We start from the raw sequence: 21569 nt of genomic DNA on the forward strand, positions 1-21569 counted from the left end.
CTGGGGAGGCACTGGAGGCAGCAACGCCTGTGAGTGCCCTCAGGGCCCTGAGAGCAGCATATCCTCCATCAGATCGGTACTGGAAACCTGTATTTCAGGTTTGGTCATGACAGCACAGGCTCCCAGCAGGAGCACGCTGTCCTGCAAGAGGATAATGGGAGGGGTTCAGCTCCGGCACCCCTCGGGTGTGCTGCCCCATGGCAGGGCAGCAGTGCTGACAGCAGCACATGAGCAAAAATAACTATGAATTTAGAGTCAGCTCAGCGCCAGTGTCACACTCCGCAAGCTCTGCATATGATGTCCTCAAAACCAAGATAGCTGTTATTCACTGTTCCTCATTCTTGGTTGTTTTCCCTTCCTGACAAGACGTGCACGCATCCCAAACTGGCAGATGCACGGCCCTGGTTTGCTATTTAAATGCAGGTTTGGCTAGTGCATGCTCCAGCAACTGACAACTGAGTAAAACTGACAAGTGACAACTAAGTAAAAAGGGACAGGTATTTAATTCTAGCTCTTTTTGACTTTTAAGTTTTAATCTGATTTGCTACACTGCACAAATGATTGAGTTATTTACAAATGTTTATTTTAAAATAATTGCACCATATCACACATGGAAATAAATATACAATTAACCAGACACTATCATACAACCAATGTGATTAAAACTGCTGTACATGTAAAACTGATGGTGAAGTCTTTCAATCTTTAAGAAAAGTACATTGATGAAAATGCCTATGCTACCTGATTTCAGTGACAAATACATGGCAGAAAATCTATTCTTAGTGAATATACAGGATCATCTTGCATGATCTGTAATTACATGGATTTCAAAGGCAACGACATGTTGTAGACAGAAAAAAAAGAGATGGAGTTCTGCTACAGGTGGCAACCCTATTCCACTGAATACATCAGACAAGACTCAGATTATTCAAACTGGGTGAATGGATACTGTAAGGCCTAAATGCAGTCTTACCTCCAGACAGACAGGTGTGTGTAGACCTTTCACAGGCCTCATGCACAGAGGTGACTCACACCTGCCATAATTTATTATGGGGTAAATGTCCACTTTTCTGCAAGATCTCTGGATTTTCTCCATTGTACATTTGCATTCTGTGACATCAGCTGGTTGCTAGTGGGAGGTTCTGAGGTTTGATACTTCAAGTTTTCCAGAGGATAAATGTTCTCCTGAATGCTCCCTTTATTTCTGCAAATCAACTCTGCTGAAAAATGCCCCGTATTCAGACAGCATCTACAATTAGCACATCTGCCTTGTGTCGAAGGTCATGCTCCAGAGACATTCTGCGATCTGCAGATATCAGAGGATCTCATGAGATAAGCTATCCAGCCCTTCCAGGATGACAGCAAACACAAGAGCAGCTCAACCCTTAGGGAAAGTCTGACTCTTTGACAATTGTAACTGGTGGGGTTTTATGGTCTATTGGTTTATAAATAAAATAGAAATCTTTCTTGGTTTCACTCTTCAGCAGGGAGGCTTTGATATGGTGAGGAAGGGCATCTTTGTCCAGCTGCAGCCACTGGTCATCAACATAAACAAAGAGTCCATAGTCCTTGGGATGGGAGACTTCAAACTTTTCAGCACACTGCTGGCTCAGCTGCTCAGCTGTGGTGTCCTTCCGGGAAGCAAGTGTCCTTGACTGAGCACCGATTTCCAGAAAACAGATAGAGATGAAATCCTGAAGAGAAACATGAGGATAGATCTTGCAGTTAACGCAGTGACTTAGGACTGAAGGAGGTAGAATTCAGCCTGAAAGCTCTAGCTGCCTGGAGCTGCTAAACGCTCCCAAATATCCCCCAACCATTCTCCAATGCCCTAGTTATTCTCTCTTTTCTCCCCTCTGATGAACAAGCTCTGAATCAACAAATACTTAAATAACACTTAACTGAATAATTAATCCTGTAAAGATACACAAGTGAAAGCTTTTTTTTTTTTTTCCTGATTTTGGTGAATATCCTTAGCGAACAACCTGCAACAGTGCCTTCTTCCACCTTTCTACAGCTTCTGAAAAAATAGGATGCAAAGAAGTAACAGACCAGAATAACAAACCAAAAACCTCAGAGATCTGGCCTGAAAACCCCCTGTCTCACAGGAACAAGAAAGGGCTGGCAGTATGCTGACCCTAGTAACTCCACCATCACCCAAACAGCACCCTGAGAGTGTGTCCTCCAAACTTCTTCCATCAGTAAGGATACAGCAGAAGTTATCCTGAGAAGGCTGATTTACTTGTGTTCTGTTTCAGGTAGTAATGACTGTTGGGGTGACTTTCTCCTTGCCAAACTTATGAGGAACAGAATCTAGAGAACCTTTGGCCATAGTGGAACCTGTATGTTTAATTTATATTTGTGAAGTTTTGGTGAGAAAACACTCAGTTCCCCAGCAGAAGTGAGATTTGCCAAATATTTGGACTATGGGTTTCCAAACTGCATTTATGGAGTATCACTGCAGATGAGTAAGGCATCCAGAGGGTGTGCAGAGGCATGCTGAAAACCTCAAAGGGATGTTTACCTTGGCCAGGATGGGCTCACATGTCTTTGATATTACCACTCATTCATAGGAACGGAAAATGGCCCTTACACTGCTGGAGGCAGAGGGAATCTTCTGGGAAAATGTGGCATTTGTTGCCCAGCTATTATGCTCCAAGGTAGGTACTTGCTATGAGCTACTGCCAGAACAGCACTTGGTGCTGGATGGGTATTTGATGCATCTCAGCCGTCATTCACAGGTTCTGAAATCATCAGGGACTGTTTTGACTGCAATATGGGAAGCGTACTAAACCCCATGCTTTCACGGGGCTATGTGGACTATGTCTACCCCTCAGACTTTCCCCTGGCATTCCCCTCAGCATTCACAATTTTCAATTTTGCACTGTGAAGGCTTTACAGAACCTGAGACGTAGCCTTTGCTGCCTCCCTGTGGGTGAAAATTTGATCACAGGACATGGGGCCAGCAGGACATCCCAGCTGCCCGGTCCTGTACCCAGACTCACCATGGCTGGAGGCCTAGAGCTCCCATCCCTCCTGGGACCCTGTCCCACTGGGGCATGGGGAGGTCTCCACCGGGCCATACGCAGCATGGGCTTCAAAGCTATCCAGCCATTGCTGGGTCTGTCCCGTGTCGGATGGGAGAAGCCAGGCTCTAGAAGGCACTTGTCTGCCTGGCCCTTGGGATGTCTCAGGTCCTCCTACAGCTTTATGCTACCTAGGAACCACCCCTGAGCAGCCTGCTCACATCTCCTCAGTTTAGACCAGGACTTCCTCTGGCCCCAGGGAAATTTGAAATGAGGTGTGGGTTTTTTTAGATTTGGAAATCCTGTACTGTATAAACTCTCGTTTTTCAACAATGATTTGGGTTAATTTTGTTTTAATATAATTATCATATTCAAAATTAGTAAGTATGGAGACAGCATGTTCACCTTCCAAGGCTTTTTCCCTAGAAAGTAATGCCAGCTACCTGCACTGATGAGCGGGAAGCCTGGGCCTTGTTCAGTGTCCTCCGTCGCTCCCAGCGGTGAATGGAGTCCTGCACCTCCATGCTCAGCTGCCGTGTGACAGTGATTTTGTCGTAGTTCTTGATGTGCTCCAGGGCCCCATAGGTGGTGGTTAAATAATAAGAGCCTGTGAAAGAGGAATATCTTGTATGAACACTACACCTGCATGGGCCATTCATTTCTGCTTCCATCCTGCCTGCTTGTGCCTGTGCAGTGGCATCTGTCTAATGTTTGCACTGTCAGTGCCTTGCTGCAGGGAGTGCAAGGGTGTCTGGAATTAACCCAAGAGAACCAAGAACTAATGACTACAGTGTCCTCCACCCCTTTCTGCTTCACAGCAATGTCACTGCCCAGACTGCTGAGGTTGTAGATGCCTTAGGAATAAACAAAGACTGAAGGCAAACAACTACAAAAACTGCTTTCACAAACAAATCCAAACCATTCTTATAACCAATCTAAATTTACCCACTTCCAGTTTAAAACCATTGACCCTTGTCCTGTCACTACAGATCTTGATAAAAAGCCTTTATCTGTCTTTATATATTGAAATGCCACAATAAGGTCTCCCTGGAGCCTTCTCTTCTCCAGGCTGAACAACCCCAACTCTCTATGCCTCTCCTCACAGGAGAAGTTCTCCAGCCCTCTGATCGTTTTTGTGGCCCTCCTCTGGACCTCCTCCAACAGGTTTTTCCTGTGCTGAGGGCCCCAGAGGTGGACACAGCACTCCAGGTGGGGTGTCACCAGAATGGAGTAGTGGGGGAGAATCACTTTCCTCGACCTGCTGGCCACACTTCTTTTGACGCAGTCCAGGACACAGCTGACAACATTTAGAGCCTGTGACCCCTGTGGGCTCAGCACTGTTGAAGGCTGTCTCAGACCTGCAAGGACAAGTCACCCTCTCCTCCCTCCATCTCTACTAACTACACAAGGAGCCCAAGTGTCTGGCTGAGAGTAATTTCTAGACTGTTTAGAGTTGTGGGATAAATCTTGATAAAGCAGGGAAACAGAGGATAAAGCAGTAAAAGCCTGCAGCTAGCCCTTTTCCATCAGAAACTCCCTGACTGCTGTGGTGTGGGCTGCAGCAGGTAGTAAATAACAACCGAAGAAGCCAGGGAAGCAGCTGGACCATTATAAGAGCAGACTTCATCAGCAGAGATGAAGATAAGCCCTGATAAAAGGGCAGAGTTGAATATGAGGAAGTTGCTGCTTTGGTTGTGGGGCACCCTCATATCAGGACATGGCCCCAGAGCTGGGTTAATGAAAAGTACTTTTTCCAGCTGCCTCCTGGGCTCAGATCTGTTGATGAGTGAGAGGCTTGGGCCAGGGTCTCCTCTGAACGGACGGAAAGAGTCAGCCTGCAGAGCTGCTTGAGCATCAGTGCAGTGTCCCCGCAGCAGTGGGGATGAGGACACGTCCCCTGGGCCTCCAGGTGAGAGTATGTCTGGCCTGAAGCCAGGCAAGGGGCCAGGCCGGGGGGGGGGCCGGTGGTGCCCACCGCCGTCTGAAAGCCCCCGTGCTGGGCCAAGCCCATCACCCTGGCCTCTGTACGATTCCCTGATCCTGCTCCCCTCACCTCGGATGCCAGGAAAACGGGGAGAAATAAAAATTGCCCATCACCTGGGCACAGCTCCTTGGTTTCAGTAAGTTTTGTAATGATTGCAGTTGCCTCTAGATGGCACTTGCACATCACCCAAACGTCGCACCAGCCCGCCTGAGGTTTCGTAGCCCTTCCTCGAGCTTCAGTCATTGCGGCTGGTTGCGAAAGTGGTGGCTAAGACAACATTTTATTTTGAAGCAGTATTTTTAGAGCACCATTAAAGTTTGGTGTAGCAGAGCAGAGATCAAGACATTGCCATTTGACTTTCCGTACTTGGATGGATCCAATGAAAAATGTCCTACAGCTACATAGGACTGCATACACCAAACCAGTCTTTTTCTTTACTATCTCCCACAAGATGCTGCTGAGGACAGGCTAACAAGCCTGAAAGTGCCATTTTCCCCCTCTTAAATATAGTTATTACCCTCCCTTTTCTGTCATTCAGTATTTCTCCTGCTCTGGAAGAGTCGGGGTGCCTGTGGTGGGACCCACAACCTGGTGTCTCACTTCCCTCATAATCCAGGGAGGAAGATCTCCCTGTCCCTCATGACAGGAATTTATTACACCTTCTTTAAGAATTAAATTTTCTTCCACTTTCCAGTATCTTCGTTTCCACAGAGTCATTCCACATCATCTGTCCTTGTCTTTGCCCCAGTAGTCAACAAAATTCAAAGTAAATTCTTGATTTTGAGGCCAAATTTAAATGATACTGTGTATTGACCTGACACAATTTCACGGTTTTCTATTCTGCTTTCCTTTTTTTCTTTTTATTTTTGTGTTTGAATCACCTTTTGTCCTTTAACTTTGGAAGGCCTAACAAGTTAACATTTGCCAGTTCCTGTTTTAGCCCTGTGCTTTGCAATCTCATAGCTGAGATGTTTGGGTTTTTTTCCTGTTCCCTGTATCTGCAGTTACTCCCAGTCTCCTTTCTGATGTGGTTACTTAGCCAGTTTGACCTGGAACTCCCTCACAAAATTTTTCCCTTTTGACTGGTGTATACATTTCACACAGCCTTTGCTGCTTTGACTTAAGAGACTTTCAGCCAGCATTGTCTTCCATAGCCTGAGCTCCCCAATGCAGCTTCAGTAACCAGCCTGGTAGGGTGCCCTTCTGAAATGTGGGCAGCATAGTCACCAAAATCAGCTTAGTTATGAAACTGCTGTGCTTAGGATAACATTTTTTCTGCTAACAATTCTTTTCAGCAGGAAAATTAGCCTGTGCAGAAACTCCTCACTAATACTACTAATAAGTAGTGTTGCTACTGCTCTTTCTGTTACTACTTACTTTTGCCCACCTCTGCACTGTGCTGGGATGACATGCTCTTAGTTACAGACTTATACCTCCATTTAATGTAAATAAAATTAGTCTGCTGTTGTTTATCCAGAACACCTTTCTAGAACCTCAGTATGTACCAAAACAAAATCCATTTTATTTGTTTAGAAACTACTTGGTGAAAAGTAATATGTGTTCCTAATTCAGAGTGTGTAACCCTGCCAGTAGCATTTGCTTCCCAAGCTATATTTAAGAAACTAAAGGCTCACAGTTCCCTGGGGTGTTTATCCCTCTAATAGCAGAGGTCTTTATTCACATCCAAAACCAATATTCCTCTCTAACCTGACTTTCCTTTCTCTGCCTCTGTATAACACACAGCCAGAGAACATTGTCGAAGGGTTCACTCAAATTTAAGAGTAGAGTGATCATGAGAATGATGTATGGCCCCAGGAAAACAATGCAGTTTAAGAAATGTGCTCTTTTCTCATTTGAATAAATAGAAGTGTCTGTACAATGGATTCCAGCAGTAGTTTAATTTTAGGCAAAGACCTTCTAACTTTTCAGTCTTTGGGCCAAGGAACACTAGATGTCTCTGTTTAGGTTACTAATTCAGCAACTCAATTCTTGTTTATGCTGGGTCCCTGCCTTTCTAGCTGTTGTCTAGGGGCACTGCACTGCTAAAAACAGTTAGACAATAATTTTAGAGCCTCAGATGTGAAAAGCTTGGCCAAAGCTTATCCACAAGGCCTAACCAGTATCTTACTGCCCCATTTTCACAAACAGTGAAGCAAGGTAAATAATTATTTCCAAAGTGAATATCCCAGGAACAAATACTGTACTCTACCTTCCCCTAGCTGCAGAGCAGGGTCCATGAGCTCCATCATATACTCCACATTCAGAAGGACTTCAGTCAAGTTGCTGCGGGCCAACACATACATGAGCACGGGAAGGAAGTCATCTGCACCGTATGGTTTCCCTGAGCAAAGAGAAACACAGAGTGGTCCTAATAAACTCATCACAAAGACATGTTCCACAAAACAGCGACAGCTTCTCACCCAGCATATCCTTTGCAGAATTCAGCTTCCATTATAAGAAAAGTTAAAGCTTGAAAGCACCAGCAAAGAAAAAATGACAAAAAAGGGAAATTTACTTCACTTAAAAAGTAAGTAAACTTGCTTCAAGTACAAAATATAAGCTTGAAAATTTTTAGTGAGCTCCATTACTGCCATCCTTTATTAACTTGAGAAAGAGAAATTTAAACTTTACAGATCAAGACAAAGGACGATCCTTGAAAAGTGAAAAGGCTACCAGCTCAGACGTCTGATTTGTCACTGCCATCAAGACTGCAGTGCACATTTTCAATATTAGCAACAAAGTGGACTATATACATTAGGGGTATTTATTCTTATAGGTTAGCTCTATATTTGGGACCAAAGAGCAGAAAACAGAATTTGAGACAGTGGGTTTTAGGACTGAGAACTTCCATGTTTATGTTCTTTCAGAAGTCAAAACATCACACTACCTAATTAAAAGAGTCTCCCAAGAGCTAGGATCTAAAATGAAGCATTTCTCCAGGCATGGTGTCTAGCTAAGAAAAAAAACCCAAACTTTTACACTGGAGTTAAAACTAATTGTTGGACTTAGTATGCAGCAGATGCGACAGGAACAAGATACTCATGGGCTCAAAATTTCCTGTGTTTAAAACATTCACATCAACAAAGTCAACAAAGTGATCATATCTGTAATCTGTAAAAGCTCCTTGGGATCTCTGAGGGCAAAAACCCATGAATGTTAACAGCCATCATTATAAATAATTGCTACTTAAAATAGGATCCAAGCTGAATCTTCATCGCATAAATGACAAAGAACATAAGGATAACTTTTCTTATTTGAAAGATGCTTTCACTTTTTACCAACATGACACAAATTCATCATGAACCACCCATAATAACAAGTTGTTTAAGAGACCTATCTTCTGAACTTTCAGGGCTGCCCATTCCTCTTAACCTAAGCCCAGACTGCTTTCATTCTGAACGTCCTCCCTCAGATGTTCTGCACTTTTCCTCACCTAAGCACTCAGATGTGTTGGTTTCATGGGCCATGTGTGTCTCACTTGAGAACCACTTGCCTCACCTCAAAGAATCAAAGCTACCCTTGGTGTAGCTTCAGTGAAATTATGCCCTAGCCATTTTTGGCACATAGTCCACATACCCTTCCATGGTAGGGCATAAATTCCTGTTTCTCAACTGTTCCCACTGACTTATTTAAAATCTTTGCCATGAGTCAGCTTTCCTTTTTTGTCATTCATAGCTGACGCAAATTCTCCACTGGCGAAGAACGATACTCTTCTGAAGCCTCAAATAAACATGAGCTTAGCCCCTGATTAAAAAAAAAAAAAAAAAAAAAAAAAAAAAAAAAAAAAGAAGAAAAAGTATGGCTTTAAAATAATCCCAGTAATATATCTAGTGAACAGAGAGTTAATCCAGTTAAAACAAAGTGTTGGATGATAAGAGACTGTCAGGCCTGTAATTCAGTCTGTTTCTAACAGAGTCCTCACATGCCACAACACAAGACAATTTATTTAATGAAAGCTGGATTAACGCTTTCAATTCTGTTTGCCTTATTATGGCTGCCTTTAGTTAAATGACACAGCCTTAGGTCTGTAAAAGGACTGTATTGTTTCATTAACATCTGGATGGATATTTTTTCTGTTGTTGCCTTGGCTTATGTCTCTGTGAAAGCTTCAGCTCTGTGAAGTGTCCAATTCATTACTGTCATATATACTACCTTAACACAAGCAGCTTAGTATTATAGCTATTTAATACTGTCTAGCGAAAATAGATTACACAATTGAGACATGAAAATGTACTAGAAAAACTGCATAGAGAAAAGCTGTTCTCCTTTTGACCTGAGTAAATCAGATCCCAACAGTTAGTTCTGTATAAAAGTAGTATAAAGGAAGATGAAATAGCAAAGAGTTTACTAGGCTCATTTTTTTCCCTTCTTTAAAAACTTTTGCTTTATCATGTAGAAGTTACTGATCAGTGGCATGGATTGGGTGCTTCTGATTTCCTGAAGGCCAAGGGATTTCCAGTGCAGAATTTTCTCTTCCCTACCATTTCATTTTCATGACAAATCCATGTTCTGTCTGCTAGGGCATCACAGAAAGTTGTTCCTTCACAACATGAATCCCTATCCACTGGAAAAAAAAAAATGCTGGTTTTTTTTAATAAAATGTCACCAGAAGAGTTCACCATCCAGCCAACAGACTGACCAACCAATGCAGAGTGGAAACAGAAACTTGGAACTAAACAATTCCATGTCCCTAGCCTTCAACTCCCAGTGTCAACTGAAATGGAAGTTAGAGGACACTTTCCAAGGAGCTCCTACAGGATCTATTTATTTTTTATTGCCTGAGAAGTGATTGTATGTACAAACAGGCACCAAGTCAATTATTTTTCATTGCTGTCTATCTCATTTCTATAAGTTGATTTAGCTGCTCTGCCCACCAGCCCTTGTTATAAACCTTTCTCAACTTTAAGATTTCATAGAAATATTATTGAACTCCCAACTGTTTATTGCTTAAATGCAAAAATCTGATACACAGTTTATTTTTGATTAATAAACTCAGAGTGGGGATGTCTGACTGCAATAATGGAAAGAGTACTCATTTTCCATATGCTGTAGGCTCGTAACCTGCATAAATTACTAAACATCATTTTAATCCACTTGTGAAAATACGAAGCCTGATTCTTAAATACCCACATCTGTAGCTAAAGCTGAAGTCAGCAGGAGCTGTAGGCGTCAACAAGAGAAAAGCAAAGCTAATCCTCAGGGATCTAGTTCTGACTTTATGTGTGGCTTAGGGCAGGGCAGGCATGGTGTATATATATATATATATACTGTGCCTACTGCTTGTAGGCATTGCAACAGCTTTTCTCCACTGACTGCACATGGAACCAAGGATAGGTGCATGAGAGGGCAAGACTCTGAACCTCCCCTTGTTCTTCTGGTCTTGGATGTCACAGCAGGCACAGGGACTAGCTTAGACATGTACAGCCATCAGACCAAGTATGGCCCTGAGATGCCCTGTATCTCAGTCCATCCATGGGGATAATAGGTGCTGTCAGCAACTCAAATATGACCAGAAGAAGGAGGCTCAAAGATATATGAAACAATGCCTGTGAACCAAGGCACCTGAGAGGTTGGTGCTGCTCAGCATCCTGCAACCCACATGCTCCCTGTGCCATGGAAGGCATCAGGGCACTAACCACTGTCTATCCAGGGGCTGCAGCAGGGATGTTCTTGGCAGGCTGCTGCCTCCTCAGCTCCACTTTCAATCTGGGCCAGAGCCAAGCTCCCAGACCTGCATGTCTAGCTCCATCTATGGTCTCTCACAGAGGGGTTTGCAGCTAACAGAATTAAACCTATCTCTGACCCTCCCAATGGTCTCAGTGACACTGGATCTGAGCTTGTTTGTTCAAGGTGGTGGTGTCCTACTCCAGCTATGACTTGCTTGCTTTATTTCCCCCTCTTTCCTCCAGGATCAGGATACATTTATTTCATAAATATCTGTAAGAAGCTTAAAATAAGCCTTCTCTTCTGCCACAAATTCATCCTATTATGTTTATAGCAAAGCAAATACTATGTCATCTCCTGGCTGGGATGCAGTGATAGAATGGAATGGGTATTAATTAAATACATGATTTAAAGCAACTGGAATTCTGCCCAAGCCTCCATAAAGAAATTACAGCCTATTTTAACACATTCTGTATATTCTGACAACCAGCAGACAGTGATGATGGTCTGCATCTTGCTCTAATAGTTTACAAACACTGGAATGATGTCTAGCAACAGCTCTCCAGGAAATATGAATTTTAACTTCAGTTTATAGCTGGGAAACCTGAGGTACAGAAAGATTAATTAAGATTTGTTCAAGATCATAAGAAAAGATTGTGACCACCCTTCCACTCCCTAGCATTTTGCTGTCTCTTGTCCATCCCACACTATTTTAGCAAAGTCTGATTTATGGTACAGTTGAATTAAGAGAGTTAATACATGAATCTATTTCAAAAACACATGTTTTACAGATCAGAGGAATTTGTTCCCCTTGAAAAATTTGAACGAGCTTTTTAATTCAAATGTAGCAATTGTGCTAGCCAGAAAAAAAAAAAAAAAAGTATAATGTCTAGTCCATCAGCCTTCATTAATAGTAACTTATATGCAGATATCTTCTTCCTAAAGATAAGAAAGCAAAACTGTTATGTATAGCTTTATTTTCCTTCTCAGAAGTGAGCAGTATGGTGGGATAGCTCTGACTTAGTTTTAGGAACTTCTGGCATTAGTTCTACACTGATTGCTGAAGTATTTGAGGCCAATTTCCTTTTCACAGGCTCAGCTATCCCACTGAAGACACATTGCTTCGTGTCCATGCCTTTGTCAACTGCAAAGCCATATAGTAGTAGTATTCAGCTGCTCAGTTCTATGGGAGATAGCAAACCATCCTAAAAGCTAGGGAAAAGAAAGATTCCAATGGAATATATATCCTAGATTTCCTCTTCTTCCAAAGGCACACTATGCATTAGCCATGCCAAACTATGCAATAGAAATTATTAAATCAGATATTTTAGGGCCAATCACCTAGTCAGCTTCATCACTAGTACAAAACTGGTTTTGAACTATATATTCCAACTCCCTGTGCAGTTCAAAGATACTTGAAAAAAGAAGCTTCATAACCTTAGGTAGTCCACAAGTTAAAAATGTTGCAGTAAGAAAGTTGTTCCTCTGTTCATTCTTGAATCTGTTAAACTTCCAACCTCAGTTTAGAGCCTTTCCATGCCTGATTTTCCCCATTCATGAACTGACTGAGCTTGGCCTGTTTGTCTTACACAGTATTTCTTCATAAACCAATGCCTACGGCTCCACTGCTTTTGCTTTTCCAGCATTTCTCTTCAAGAGAGCAGCAGCTCCCAGGTAGCACAGAGCTGGGACCTCCAGGCTCACCATTGCCAGTACACACCACTGCAGATTTGCATCTTGTTTAGTTTATCATTCACAAGTGTCACTTGTGTTTTTGACAGAGTGAAAAGCAGAAATTCTCATGCTACGCCTGTAACATAACATGCCTTTGACTTTTTTTCTGAGAAAAGGTGTTTCTGAAAGTTAACTCATAAGCAGTCTTTTCTACATAAGATTAGAGTGCTTCTGTATAAATGAGGTATGTGTCCAACTCTCCCTATGGGTATTGGGGCATGCCTTCCAAATGTAGAAGCAGTCAGAGAGTTGAGAGCTCCCTGTGAGTCCTGCCTCTTACTTTTTCTAGTGCATAGATAAAAAATGCCCGGCAGTTTGCAGGGGAGGAGTTCGGTGGGTTTCCAAAGTCTATTTTTTAAAATCTTTCAATGCATATTATTCTTACTAACTACTCCTAGTGTTTTTAGAAGGCAGGTTACATTTCTGGATTGTAGGTTACATTCTTGGAGGCATACATTGCTGTTATTTAAATTTGCGCAGAGCTTGGAAAAGTTCAGTGAGACACTGTAATAATATCATAATTGTCCCTTCGGGGACGATTCACTTACTAATACCACTGCCTACACTGTACATGTGAACATCTGAACCAATACCTCTAAACGCCTTTTATAGCCAGTGATGAGCTAGTCAATACCATCAGTGGAGTTTGTCATGAGTCATCTCACCCTAAAACAGACACATACCTCTAGCCAGATGAATCAATGGAACTCCATCAACTAAGTTCCCATTGTCTATAATGAGAATCTAGACATGATGCCCATCTGTGGCCACCTAAAGCTAGATGTAGCTGTAGATGATTTCTAATTCAACATAGATCTATCCTGTAGTTGTGCTCAGGGGTCTGTTGGCAGAAAGGTGGGTGTACTGACAAAGACTGTGAACTTGTTTTCCCAATTCCTTTTGATGAATCAGATCTGCAAGGTGATTGCCTTCAACCTGAGGGCAAGATATTAGTTTAAACCAGCTGAGGGTCTGACCCATTCAGGTCATTGTCTAAGTATCAGGGGGCTCTACCACAGCCAATTTTTCAGACACATTTTGTCATGTAGTATGAATTGCAACTAAACCAGAGAACACCTCCTTTCTTAAAATGGCCTTATATACATGGAGTCAGCCAAGACTGACTTCAGAATTTCATGACTCTTTCAGCAGTGTAAAGATGGGCACTACCACAGGCACAGATATTCCTGAGTAAGCCTTTCTCTAGTTTTAAAGAAGACATGGTACCTGTCTGGACAACCTGGCCAAACCTGGACTGCTGTACACAGGTTCCAATATGTTAAAAAACTTGTGTTTTCATGTGGGTCTGAAAAAACAGGATACTTGATTTGGTGGTATCTTGACTTTGCTTTGAGATATGAAACTATATTCTTAGGTCAGCTCATCCTACGATCAGTCTAAAGTGGACTTGGCCTGAGCTACCAAATTGCAAATTAAATGGGACAACATAAGTAGTTATTGTGTTACTGAACAGATAATTTTTCTGACAGAAGTAGACTGATTTTGGTCCTGCAGCAGAGAGAATTATTAGTTTTGTGTTCCACCTGCTCTGGTCTTAGAAGAGGAGGGTACTTTCTAATTCAGCAGTAAGTAAAAGGAACTAAAAGAGTCTATTGCACAGGAAACTGAGCATGGCCTCTGCTCTTCCTGTGCGAAGAGCACTGCACTGCCTCAGGTCTGGCTGAAAGCAAAAGGAGCCCTGGGCTGCAGCTCTTGAGATGGGCAGAGAGCAGGAGGAACATTCCCACCCACTGAAATCTGGTCTGAGCAGCCTGCAGTGTGATCTTCTGCACACCACCAGCTGGGTATTCCCTGTCAGAAAAGTATTTCAGTTTGCTGAATATTTGTCTTTGCCAGGTGGAAAATCAAAGTGATCTGGGGTCAGTTCAGTCTGTTGAAGAGGTTTCACACATTTCACTTCTAAGTGGGTCTACAGGACATTTTCACTCAATTTCTGAGTCCACTGTCTTCTGTCAGTTAGACTATAGCATTCTTCTCCCCTTAACCTTTCTCTGGTCTGAATTAATTTGGGTACATTTCCTTAATGCCAGGTCAGTTTTCTTCTGACAGGCCCTGATATACATCACTGATCATATATACTGGAGAGGGAACTGGATGCACAGGTGTGAAGTCAAGCTTCTGACCTACTCCCTGCTTGCAGTAGGATTCAAGACAAAATAGCTGAGCTGGGCGAAATGAAGTGCTTTGGTTAGCATAGCAAACCACAGTGAAATTCTCTGATTTCATGAATGCCAATCTTTTAAAACATGTAGGGTTTTAAAAATTATTTCCCTGACCCCTAATTTCTGTTACATAAAATGACACAACGGCATTTCCTGCAACAGAGAAATTCCAGCCCCCAGCTAACTGAGGTGTAACAGATAGGTAAGGTACCACCAGCAGCAGCAGGAGACCTACATGGGTTTAATGAGGCACACAAGTCTTTGATCTATACCAGATTTACTCTCAAACTTAACACAACTGTTTTAACAAAGTTATAGCAAATTCCTCTCTATGTGTCTAAATTGTCTCATAACACTTTAAGGCGGTCAGAGGTCCTATCCACCCTGCAGCTTAGGCTCAGCCCTGGGGTGGCATCTTGCTCTGCTGTTAATGTGTCTAGACTGGTCACTGAACCTTGCTGCTACTGTCCAAGGGATGACCCTGATGTGAGGCTCAGAAGGGACACAACAATTCCTGTATCAGTGCTCCAAGGCCATTGTCAGTACAAAATAAAGCAGAATAGCTAAAAGCACCTTTGGAGATTGTGAGTTCTCAAACAACCACAGGTTGTTGCAAATTAATATCTGGCTTCTCTCCAAGTTTGTGCATGACTGGTCATCACCTTACCAGTATACAAAAAAAGCCCTTAAACTGGCAAGGCAGGTTCCTAGAGAAAGGGTCTCCCTGGCCTATCTGCAAAAATGCATCCTGTCTGCAGACCAAGCGCTTAACGTGTACATTTATTGTTGGCCTGAAGCCCAAGTTATATTAATACTCACAGCACATACTTCCTCGCACCGAAGCAGAGTAGCAGTGGCTTTTGGAATTTCCCGCAGCATCAGGAATTAGTAACAAACAGTACCAGCATTCTGTGTCTCCTCAATTTAGGCAAACTTTGTAAAAGTCAAATGACAAGTCTTTGCCTAGAGACCCATTCCTAGAATTTACCATTAAGCTACAAACTTGGACAGAGCTCTGAGGAATTATGTGAAGACCTGTGCGAAAAGGACATTACCCACAAAACACACACTTACTGACATTTGATTTTTTTGAGTTATGGAGCTTAAAGTTAACCTTATGCCTGCTATTAGTGCAGAGAGCTTCATGGTCATTAACCATCCCATTCTGAACACAACTTGTAGACAGCTGATACCAAACACAGCAACCATCACTGTTACCTCCAATTTGAATAACACCACATCAGCTGTATCATAAACCCTGTTCCTTTGATACATGGAGAAGGACCAGTGAGGGATACCATTTCAGTGGGAGTGCTGTACCTGGGTTTCCCTGAGCCATGGAGTCATAGATGAGTTTGCAGGACTTCAGCAAGATGGCAATCTTCTTTTCTGGGGAGTAGGCCTTGTGCATGGTTGTGAACTTGTGAAGTATCTTTTCTAGCACAACGGTTTCAGGCACACTGGTCGTGATGCCTAGGTCAGTGGTAGTTGTGTTTTGTATCACAAGTTGGTTCTCTTTTAGCTGCTGTAAAGATCTGTCTTTGTTGTGGATTTCCTTCAAGTAAGAATCAATGGCTTCTTTTAAAGGTTTCAGGACACATTTGTACAAAGCTGTCTCAGCAATGACTTCTGCATAGAGAATAGAAAAGTCAACGATAAATAATCAACACAATAGTACAGGTGCAAGTAAAACTCCTAAGAAAGCATGTGGCTGGTTATTCATGCACTACTGCATAGCCGTGAGCAAGGAGCAGAAATTAAACATTTCATTACCAACACCAACATTACCAACACCCTCCAGAAGTCCTGGATAGGCTTGAGATGAACATCAATGCATGGTCACTGCCACTGGAGCTGTGAGAGAGCTCCTGGTACCAGCAGTTCCTGCTGTATTTACCTGACTCCTGGCTGACCAACACAGCACTGTCAGGCAGCAGAAAAGCCCACTCTGGGAAAATGAGGAACCTCACCTAACTATGCTTCTCTTCACAGCCCTGCCCTTACAGAGGCCCAGGTGGGATTAATCTCATGTCCCTTCTGACATCGCTCTCTGACCTGTTTGAGATATTCATTTTGGGATGAAATTAATTGCATCCTCAAAGCACCCCTTTCTCCGTAGTGACTGAGAGGGGGCTGTAGCCGCCAGCTCAGGGGCAGACACCAACGTCTGGTCAGAAGTTTCTCACCCTTAGTGCTCAGTGAGTCTAATTTACTGATACTTGAGTCATTTCTTACGACACCTGTGGATGAGGAAATAGTCTTTGTGGGTTGACTGTTTGCTTAATATTTAGCAGGATATAAAAGGAGCATGAGAGCTTGTGGGCAAGTCTGTTCTCTGACTCTTAGAAACCAGAGACAGAGCTAGAGGGACTGCAAGGGATCCTCTTGTTATCCCTGAACTGAGGCAAAAAGGTCACTGGCAAAAGAGTTCATCTGCTCAGGCACTGAGGAATGAAACAGAGGGCAGTAACATTTATGTATACAAAGTGCAACTGTTTTAGAGAATCCAGAGAATCAGTCAGCCTGAAGAAGTCCAAACCCAAATGTTAAATCTTCCGCAGTGGGAAACCCTGTCCTCCACAGGAGAAGACAGTCCTCCCTAGGCTGACTGGGCCATATCATCCTAAGGAACTGCCAGCAAACAGGGCTAGATCTAACCAGGCATGTCTGTGTGAAGGTGGGTGGATCCTTGCACACACGCAACTCTACCAAGCAGAACAAGGACACTTCTTCTTTCTGCCTCCTCTCTACCTTCCCTAATCAAGATTCAAGACAGACTTCTCTGTGCTGACACCCTCTCTGCCTTGAAGAAAGGGACACAAATTCATGATGTTACATGAGGTGCTTGAGAAGCAAAACTGTAGCTCCCCTCTCCTAGCTATGGCAAGGTGCTGGCAGCAGGTCTGTTCTGCTGGGGAGACTGCAGGATCATGTGACGTCTTTGCTGGGTGAGAAAGAAGTCAGCAGGGCCTGTTGAGGCTGACAGCTGAGTGCCCCTGGGTCCTGGCTCACAACTTAGATGGGTTCACCTAATACTGGAGCTGCAGGGTCCTGTGGAATCCCTGGTCTGTGTTGGGGGTCTTCCAGCTCCCAGCTTGCTTTAAGCTAACTTAGGAATCTCATAAATAGCTCTGCATTGTTTCTCAGGTACTCAAGAATCAATTTTAAATCAAATGAGCATTTGAGTACATGCATGTATGCTTTTTCTGGCTGTACAGCTTTGACTGGGACAAAAATTCCTACAGTTCTTTGTATATTCCCTCACAAATGTACATTGAACAGGCCAGTCCATTTCTTAGCAAGGTAAGTAGCATGTTACTCCCTCACAGAATATTGAATGAGAAGCAACAAAACACCCCTAAACAGCCAAAAATGCTATTTTTCCTCCCCAAAGGTAAATTATGTCTGTGGCAAAGAGAGTCAATGCTGCATTTTGGAGCCAGCAGTAGCCTTTCAGCAGGAAGCTCTTTCATGCCTCTGAACTCTAAGGAGCACAGAGCAGGATCAAGTGATTCCTCCAACCTGCCACTCAACATCATCGTAGTCTTGTCACTTCTCCTTGTGAGACAGTGACTGACCCCTGATCTGGTTGCCACGTGCAGGGACTTCTCCATCCTCCCTGCAGAGCTTGTGGCAGTGGACATGGAAGGCCATGGGGAACATAGCTGTGCAGTTGGAAGTTGGCCTTTTGTGTTTCCAGTGAACACAGCTCTGTGTGTGTGTGCCCATGTGTACACAAACACACACATACTCTCATATTTGTATGCATGTATATGCATATACGTATATACATGCATATATGTCTCTCACACATACAAACACACATTTCTTCAGCTTAAACTCTTCCCTTTAAAACATTCATAATGGGATTTTCCCCCTCATTAGTCTCCCAGTTTTTAGAGCTGCTCCTCCAAGTGCTGGCAACCACAGAGTAGACTTCAATTTGTACCCCTCAGCTTTTAGGCGATGGTTTATAATTCTGTAAAACAGAACCTCTGTCTGCATAATTCCATCTTCCTCCTCACCTTCCCAAATCCTGCCCGAGGATTAGTAAAGCACAGACCTACCTAACTGTTCCTCAGTGTAGGAGGCTGGATCTATCAGAGATTTCAACTCGGTGCTCTGCACTAAGTAACTCTTCAGTTGTGTCATCATCATCCGGATTTCTTGTAGCATCTCTGTGCTGGAGCTCTGCTTTGCCATCATCTCTAAACTGTACACTCTGTAGTCCTGCACCAGGTTGCCAAAGTATGAATCCTTGTCCTGTGCCAGCTCCACTATCTTCTTCTGCAGTTTCCTGTCACTAGACAAAAACACTGTGAAGACATTGGACAGGCTCACAAAGGACAGCCTGTTCTTGGCCTTGCCCAAGATCATGGAGCGTGTCTTTTTATCGGATGAGCTACTCAGCATGTCCAGGTCATCCTCTGTGCTGCTGGTGGAGTAGGAGTCTGGCTCGGATGCTGATGCCTGAGCCACGGCACTGCCTCCCGGGCCCTCCAGGGAGGAGTGTGAACCTTTCAGTTCGACTGAGCTGACAGATTTGCAGCTACGTCCCGGTTCAGTCTTGGTATGTGTGCAAGTGGCACCACTTGCCACTGTAGATGAGCTGCTCTTGCACAAAGCCTGTGCCGTGGCTGCAGCTGTCTCTGCCACTGTTCTTTGCTTTGACTGGCAGGAGCTGGGGATCCTTGGAACCTGGGAGAGTCTCTTCCTCCTCGGTGGTGGGATAGGAGGTGACTTTCCTTTCTCAATGGCATTGCTTTGTATCTCAGGCATGTCCCCTGTCTTCTCTGAAGGTTCGGGCTTTGTCTCCTGAAACTGTGATATAGCCCTGTCAGGAACCTCCCCAGGCATTTCTACAGCTTTTTTGCACGGCGACCTTTTATCTCTGCTCTCTGTACTTGTGTCTTGTTTTTCTTCTGTCCGTTCCCCTTTCAGCGTTTCACAACTTCCAGGCTTACCCACACAGCTCTCCTCCGAGGTCCTCTCACACAGCCGCCTCCGTGGGGGGACAGATGGCTGGAAGCCCTTTTTGGGGCTCACTGCTGAGGGCTCATTGACTGAGCAGCTCTGCTTTCCTTCTTCTTCTTTATTGTCACCACCCTTAATTTTCATTTCCTTGATGCTCTTTCCTAGTGGCTGAAGAAGCAGCTCGTTTTCACAGGCAGTCATGGGATCCTGCAGGAGCTTCAGAGAAGATTTTTGAACTAGAGCATGAGGAGGTGGAGGTGGAGGTGGGCGGCAGGGAGACCTCCTTTCAGCGAGAGTGGTGGCAGAGGGGTGATCGGCGCTCACAGCATGGCTCTTAGGAGGAGGTACATCTGGAGGAAAAGGATTACTGCACTCTTCTATAAAAATAGGATTCACGAACCACAGCCTGTCATTTCCTATTGACAGCTCAATTTCACATGAGCAGTGGTTTGTGCTACTTGCAAAACACTGGGTAGATCTTAAACTGTCTGCCTGGGCAGTACTGAAAGCAGAGTCTTTTGCAGGGTGGAATAAATCCTCTCTCCTTCTGTGATTTAAGGAGGAATCCCAGAAATCTTAAAAAAAAAAAAAAAGAAAGAAGAATGAAAAAATGCCCTGAGAGAATTTTAGCTACTAATGGTATGTAAAAGTCCTACTTTTTGTTAAAAGAAATGGTACACGAGCTTTAACACCTCTGCACAAAACAGTGTGAAGAAAGGGTTGCCTGTTTTATGCATGTGAGATGCTTCAAACCAGGGGACAAGCTCAGAAGCTTCACCAGAAACCACTTTCTTGACAATTTTAGAACACTCATCTAGTGAAAACTGATGATGCTGTACAGCCTATGCAGTGTGAGCAGAAAGGTACAAGTAAAAAATATGATCAACGATTGTGAAAAGGAGTCTATGGCTTGTTCAGTGATTACTGCCCTTCAAATGCAAATAGCTGTGGGTGCCTGAGGTGAGGGTGTGAAGACCCCAGGTGAGTTCTGTCTCCCTCTTCCTGACCATGGAAAGGTGCAGGACTGACATATAAACCTGGATCCAACGTGCACCAGGAGGATAAGAGACATCAAATGAAGATGACTCCTCTATGCAGTAAGCTCATGTGGCAGACTCTGTTCTACATAAAGGTCAGATCCTGCTTTGCAGTAAAACCAGTCCAGAAACATATGATTTTAAATGTTTTCCGCAGATTAAAAGGACCATTAAAGTCTATAGCCATAGCCATGCCCACTCTCTTGCACCTTTGCCTTGAGACTGCTTGCCTGCAGGTGTAAGAGAGGAAAGATGGTGCAAAATATTGTGTATACAGGAAGGCTGATGGACTAAAGAATAGTTAAGTACTTCAGTGCCATCAGCTGTGACTGGAAAAGGAAGATGGTGTTTCAGATGCAAGTAGTCATTTCTGTATGTCACAAACCTCTTATTAGAATTTGTCTTTGAGTAACCTGTTTTAAAAAAATTACAAAGCATTTGTACATCTTTTGAATAGATTCAGTATCATATTTAACCTTTTTCCCTTCCCCCAGAGGTGAGCTTTCAAACCTGCTTGCTTTACCAATCTGATTGCTTTTAATCACTCTTACAGCTGCTAATCCAGGGTCCTCTACTGGAAGCATCAGCAAACAGGATCCTGCAAACACCATGTATTCTGACCAAGGAAAAGGGTATAAACCGCTGAGGGTATTCACTGAGTGAGGACTGTATAGATGCCTATATATTTAGGGACAAGGAGAAGATGTGAAATCCTGGAAACACAATGCAAATAAATTAATAACTATTCCAGCATGCTTGGTCCCTGGACACAGAGCTGACACTGACAGAACACTCTTCTGGCTGGGCTTATAGGGGACATGAACAGGGCTGCCACACAGCGCCTGACTCCTGCCCTGTGCTTGGTGCCAAGTCTGTCTTGCTGCAAAAACATCACATGCTGGGCCCAAGAGGGGATGGATGGGGCTGCACACGTGTGGGATGACCCTCGGTGCTGAGCATACGGTAC

The 21569-nt window shown here is 43.6% G+C and overlaps 1 protein-coding gene across 1 annotated transcript in view; it reads right to left on the minus strand.

The window, feature by feature from the left end:
- Positions 1-570: 570 nt before the first annotated feature.
- Positions 571-21569, minus strand: part of LOC113480450 (ras and Rab interactor 3-like) — a 169554-nt gene continuing 148555 nt past the window's right edge. Inside the window, exons 22-26 of the mRNA XM_026849256.1 lie at positions 18659-20140; positions 15912-16220; positions 7220-7351; positions 3470-3633; positions 571-1694 (exon numbers count right to left, since the gene is read on the minus strand). Of these exons, the coding sequence (XP_026705057.1) occupies positions 1386-1694; positions 3470-3633; positions 7220-7351; positions 15912-16220; positions 18659-20140 (2396 nt within the window). The 3' untranslated portion in view covers positions 571-1385. The remainder of the gene's footprint in view (positions 1695-3469; positions 3634-7219; positions 7352-15911; positions 16221-18658; positions 20141-21569) is intronic.

This window comes from Athene cunicularia (assembly GCF_003259725.1).
Source record: "Athene cunicularia isolate RWA chromosome 5 unlocalized genomic scaffold, athCun1 chr5_part1, whole genome shotgun sequence".
NCBI classification, from domain to species: Eukaryota; Metazoa; Chordata; class Aves; order Strigiformes; family Strigidae; genus Athene; species Athene cunicularia.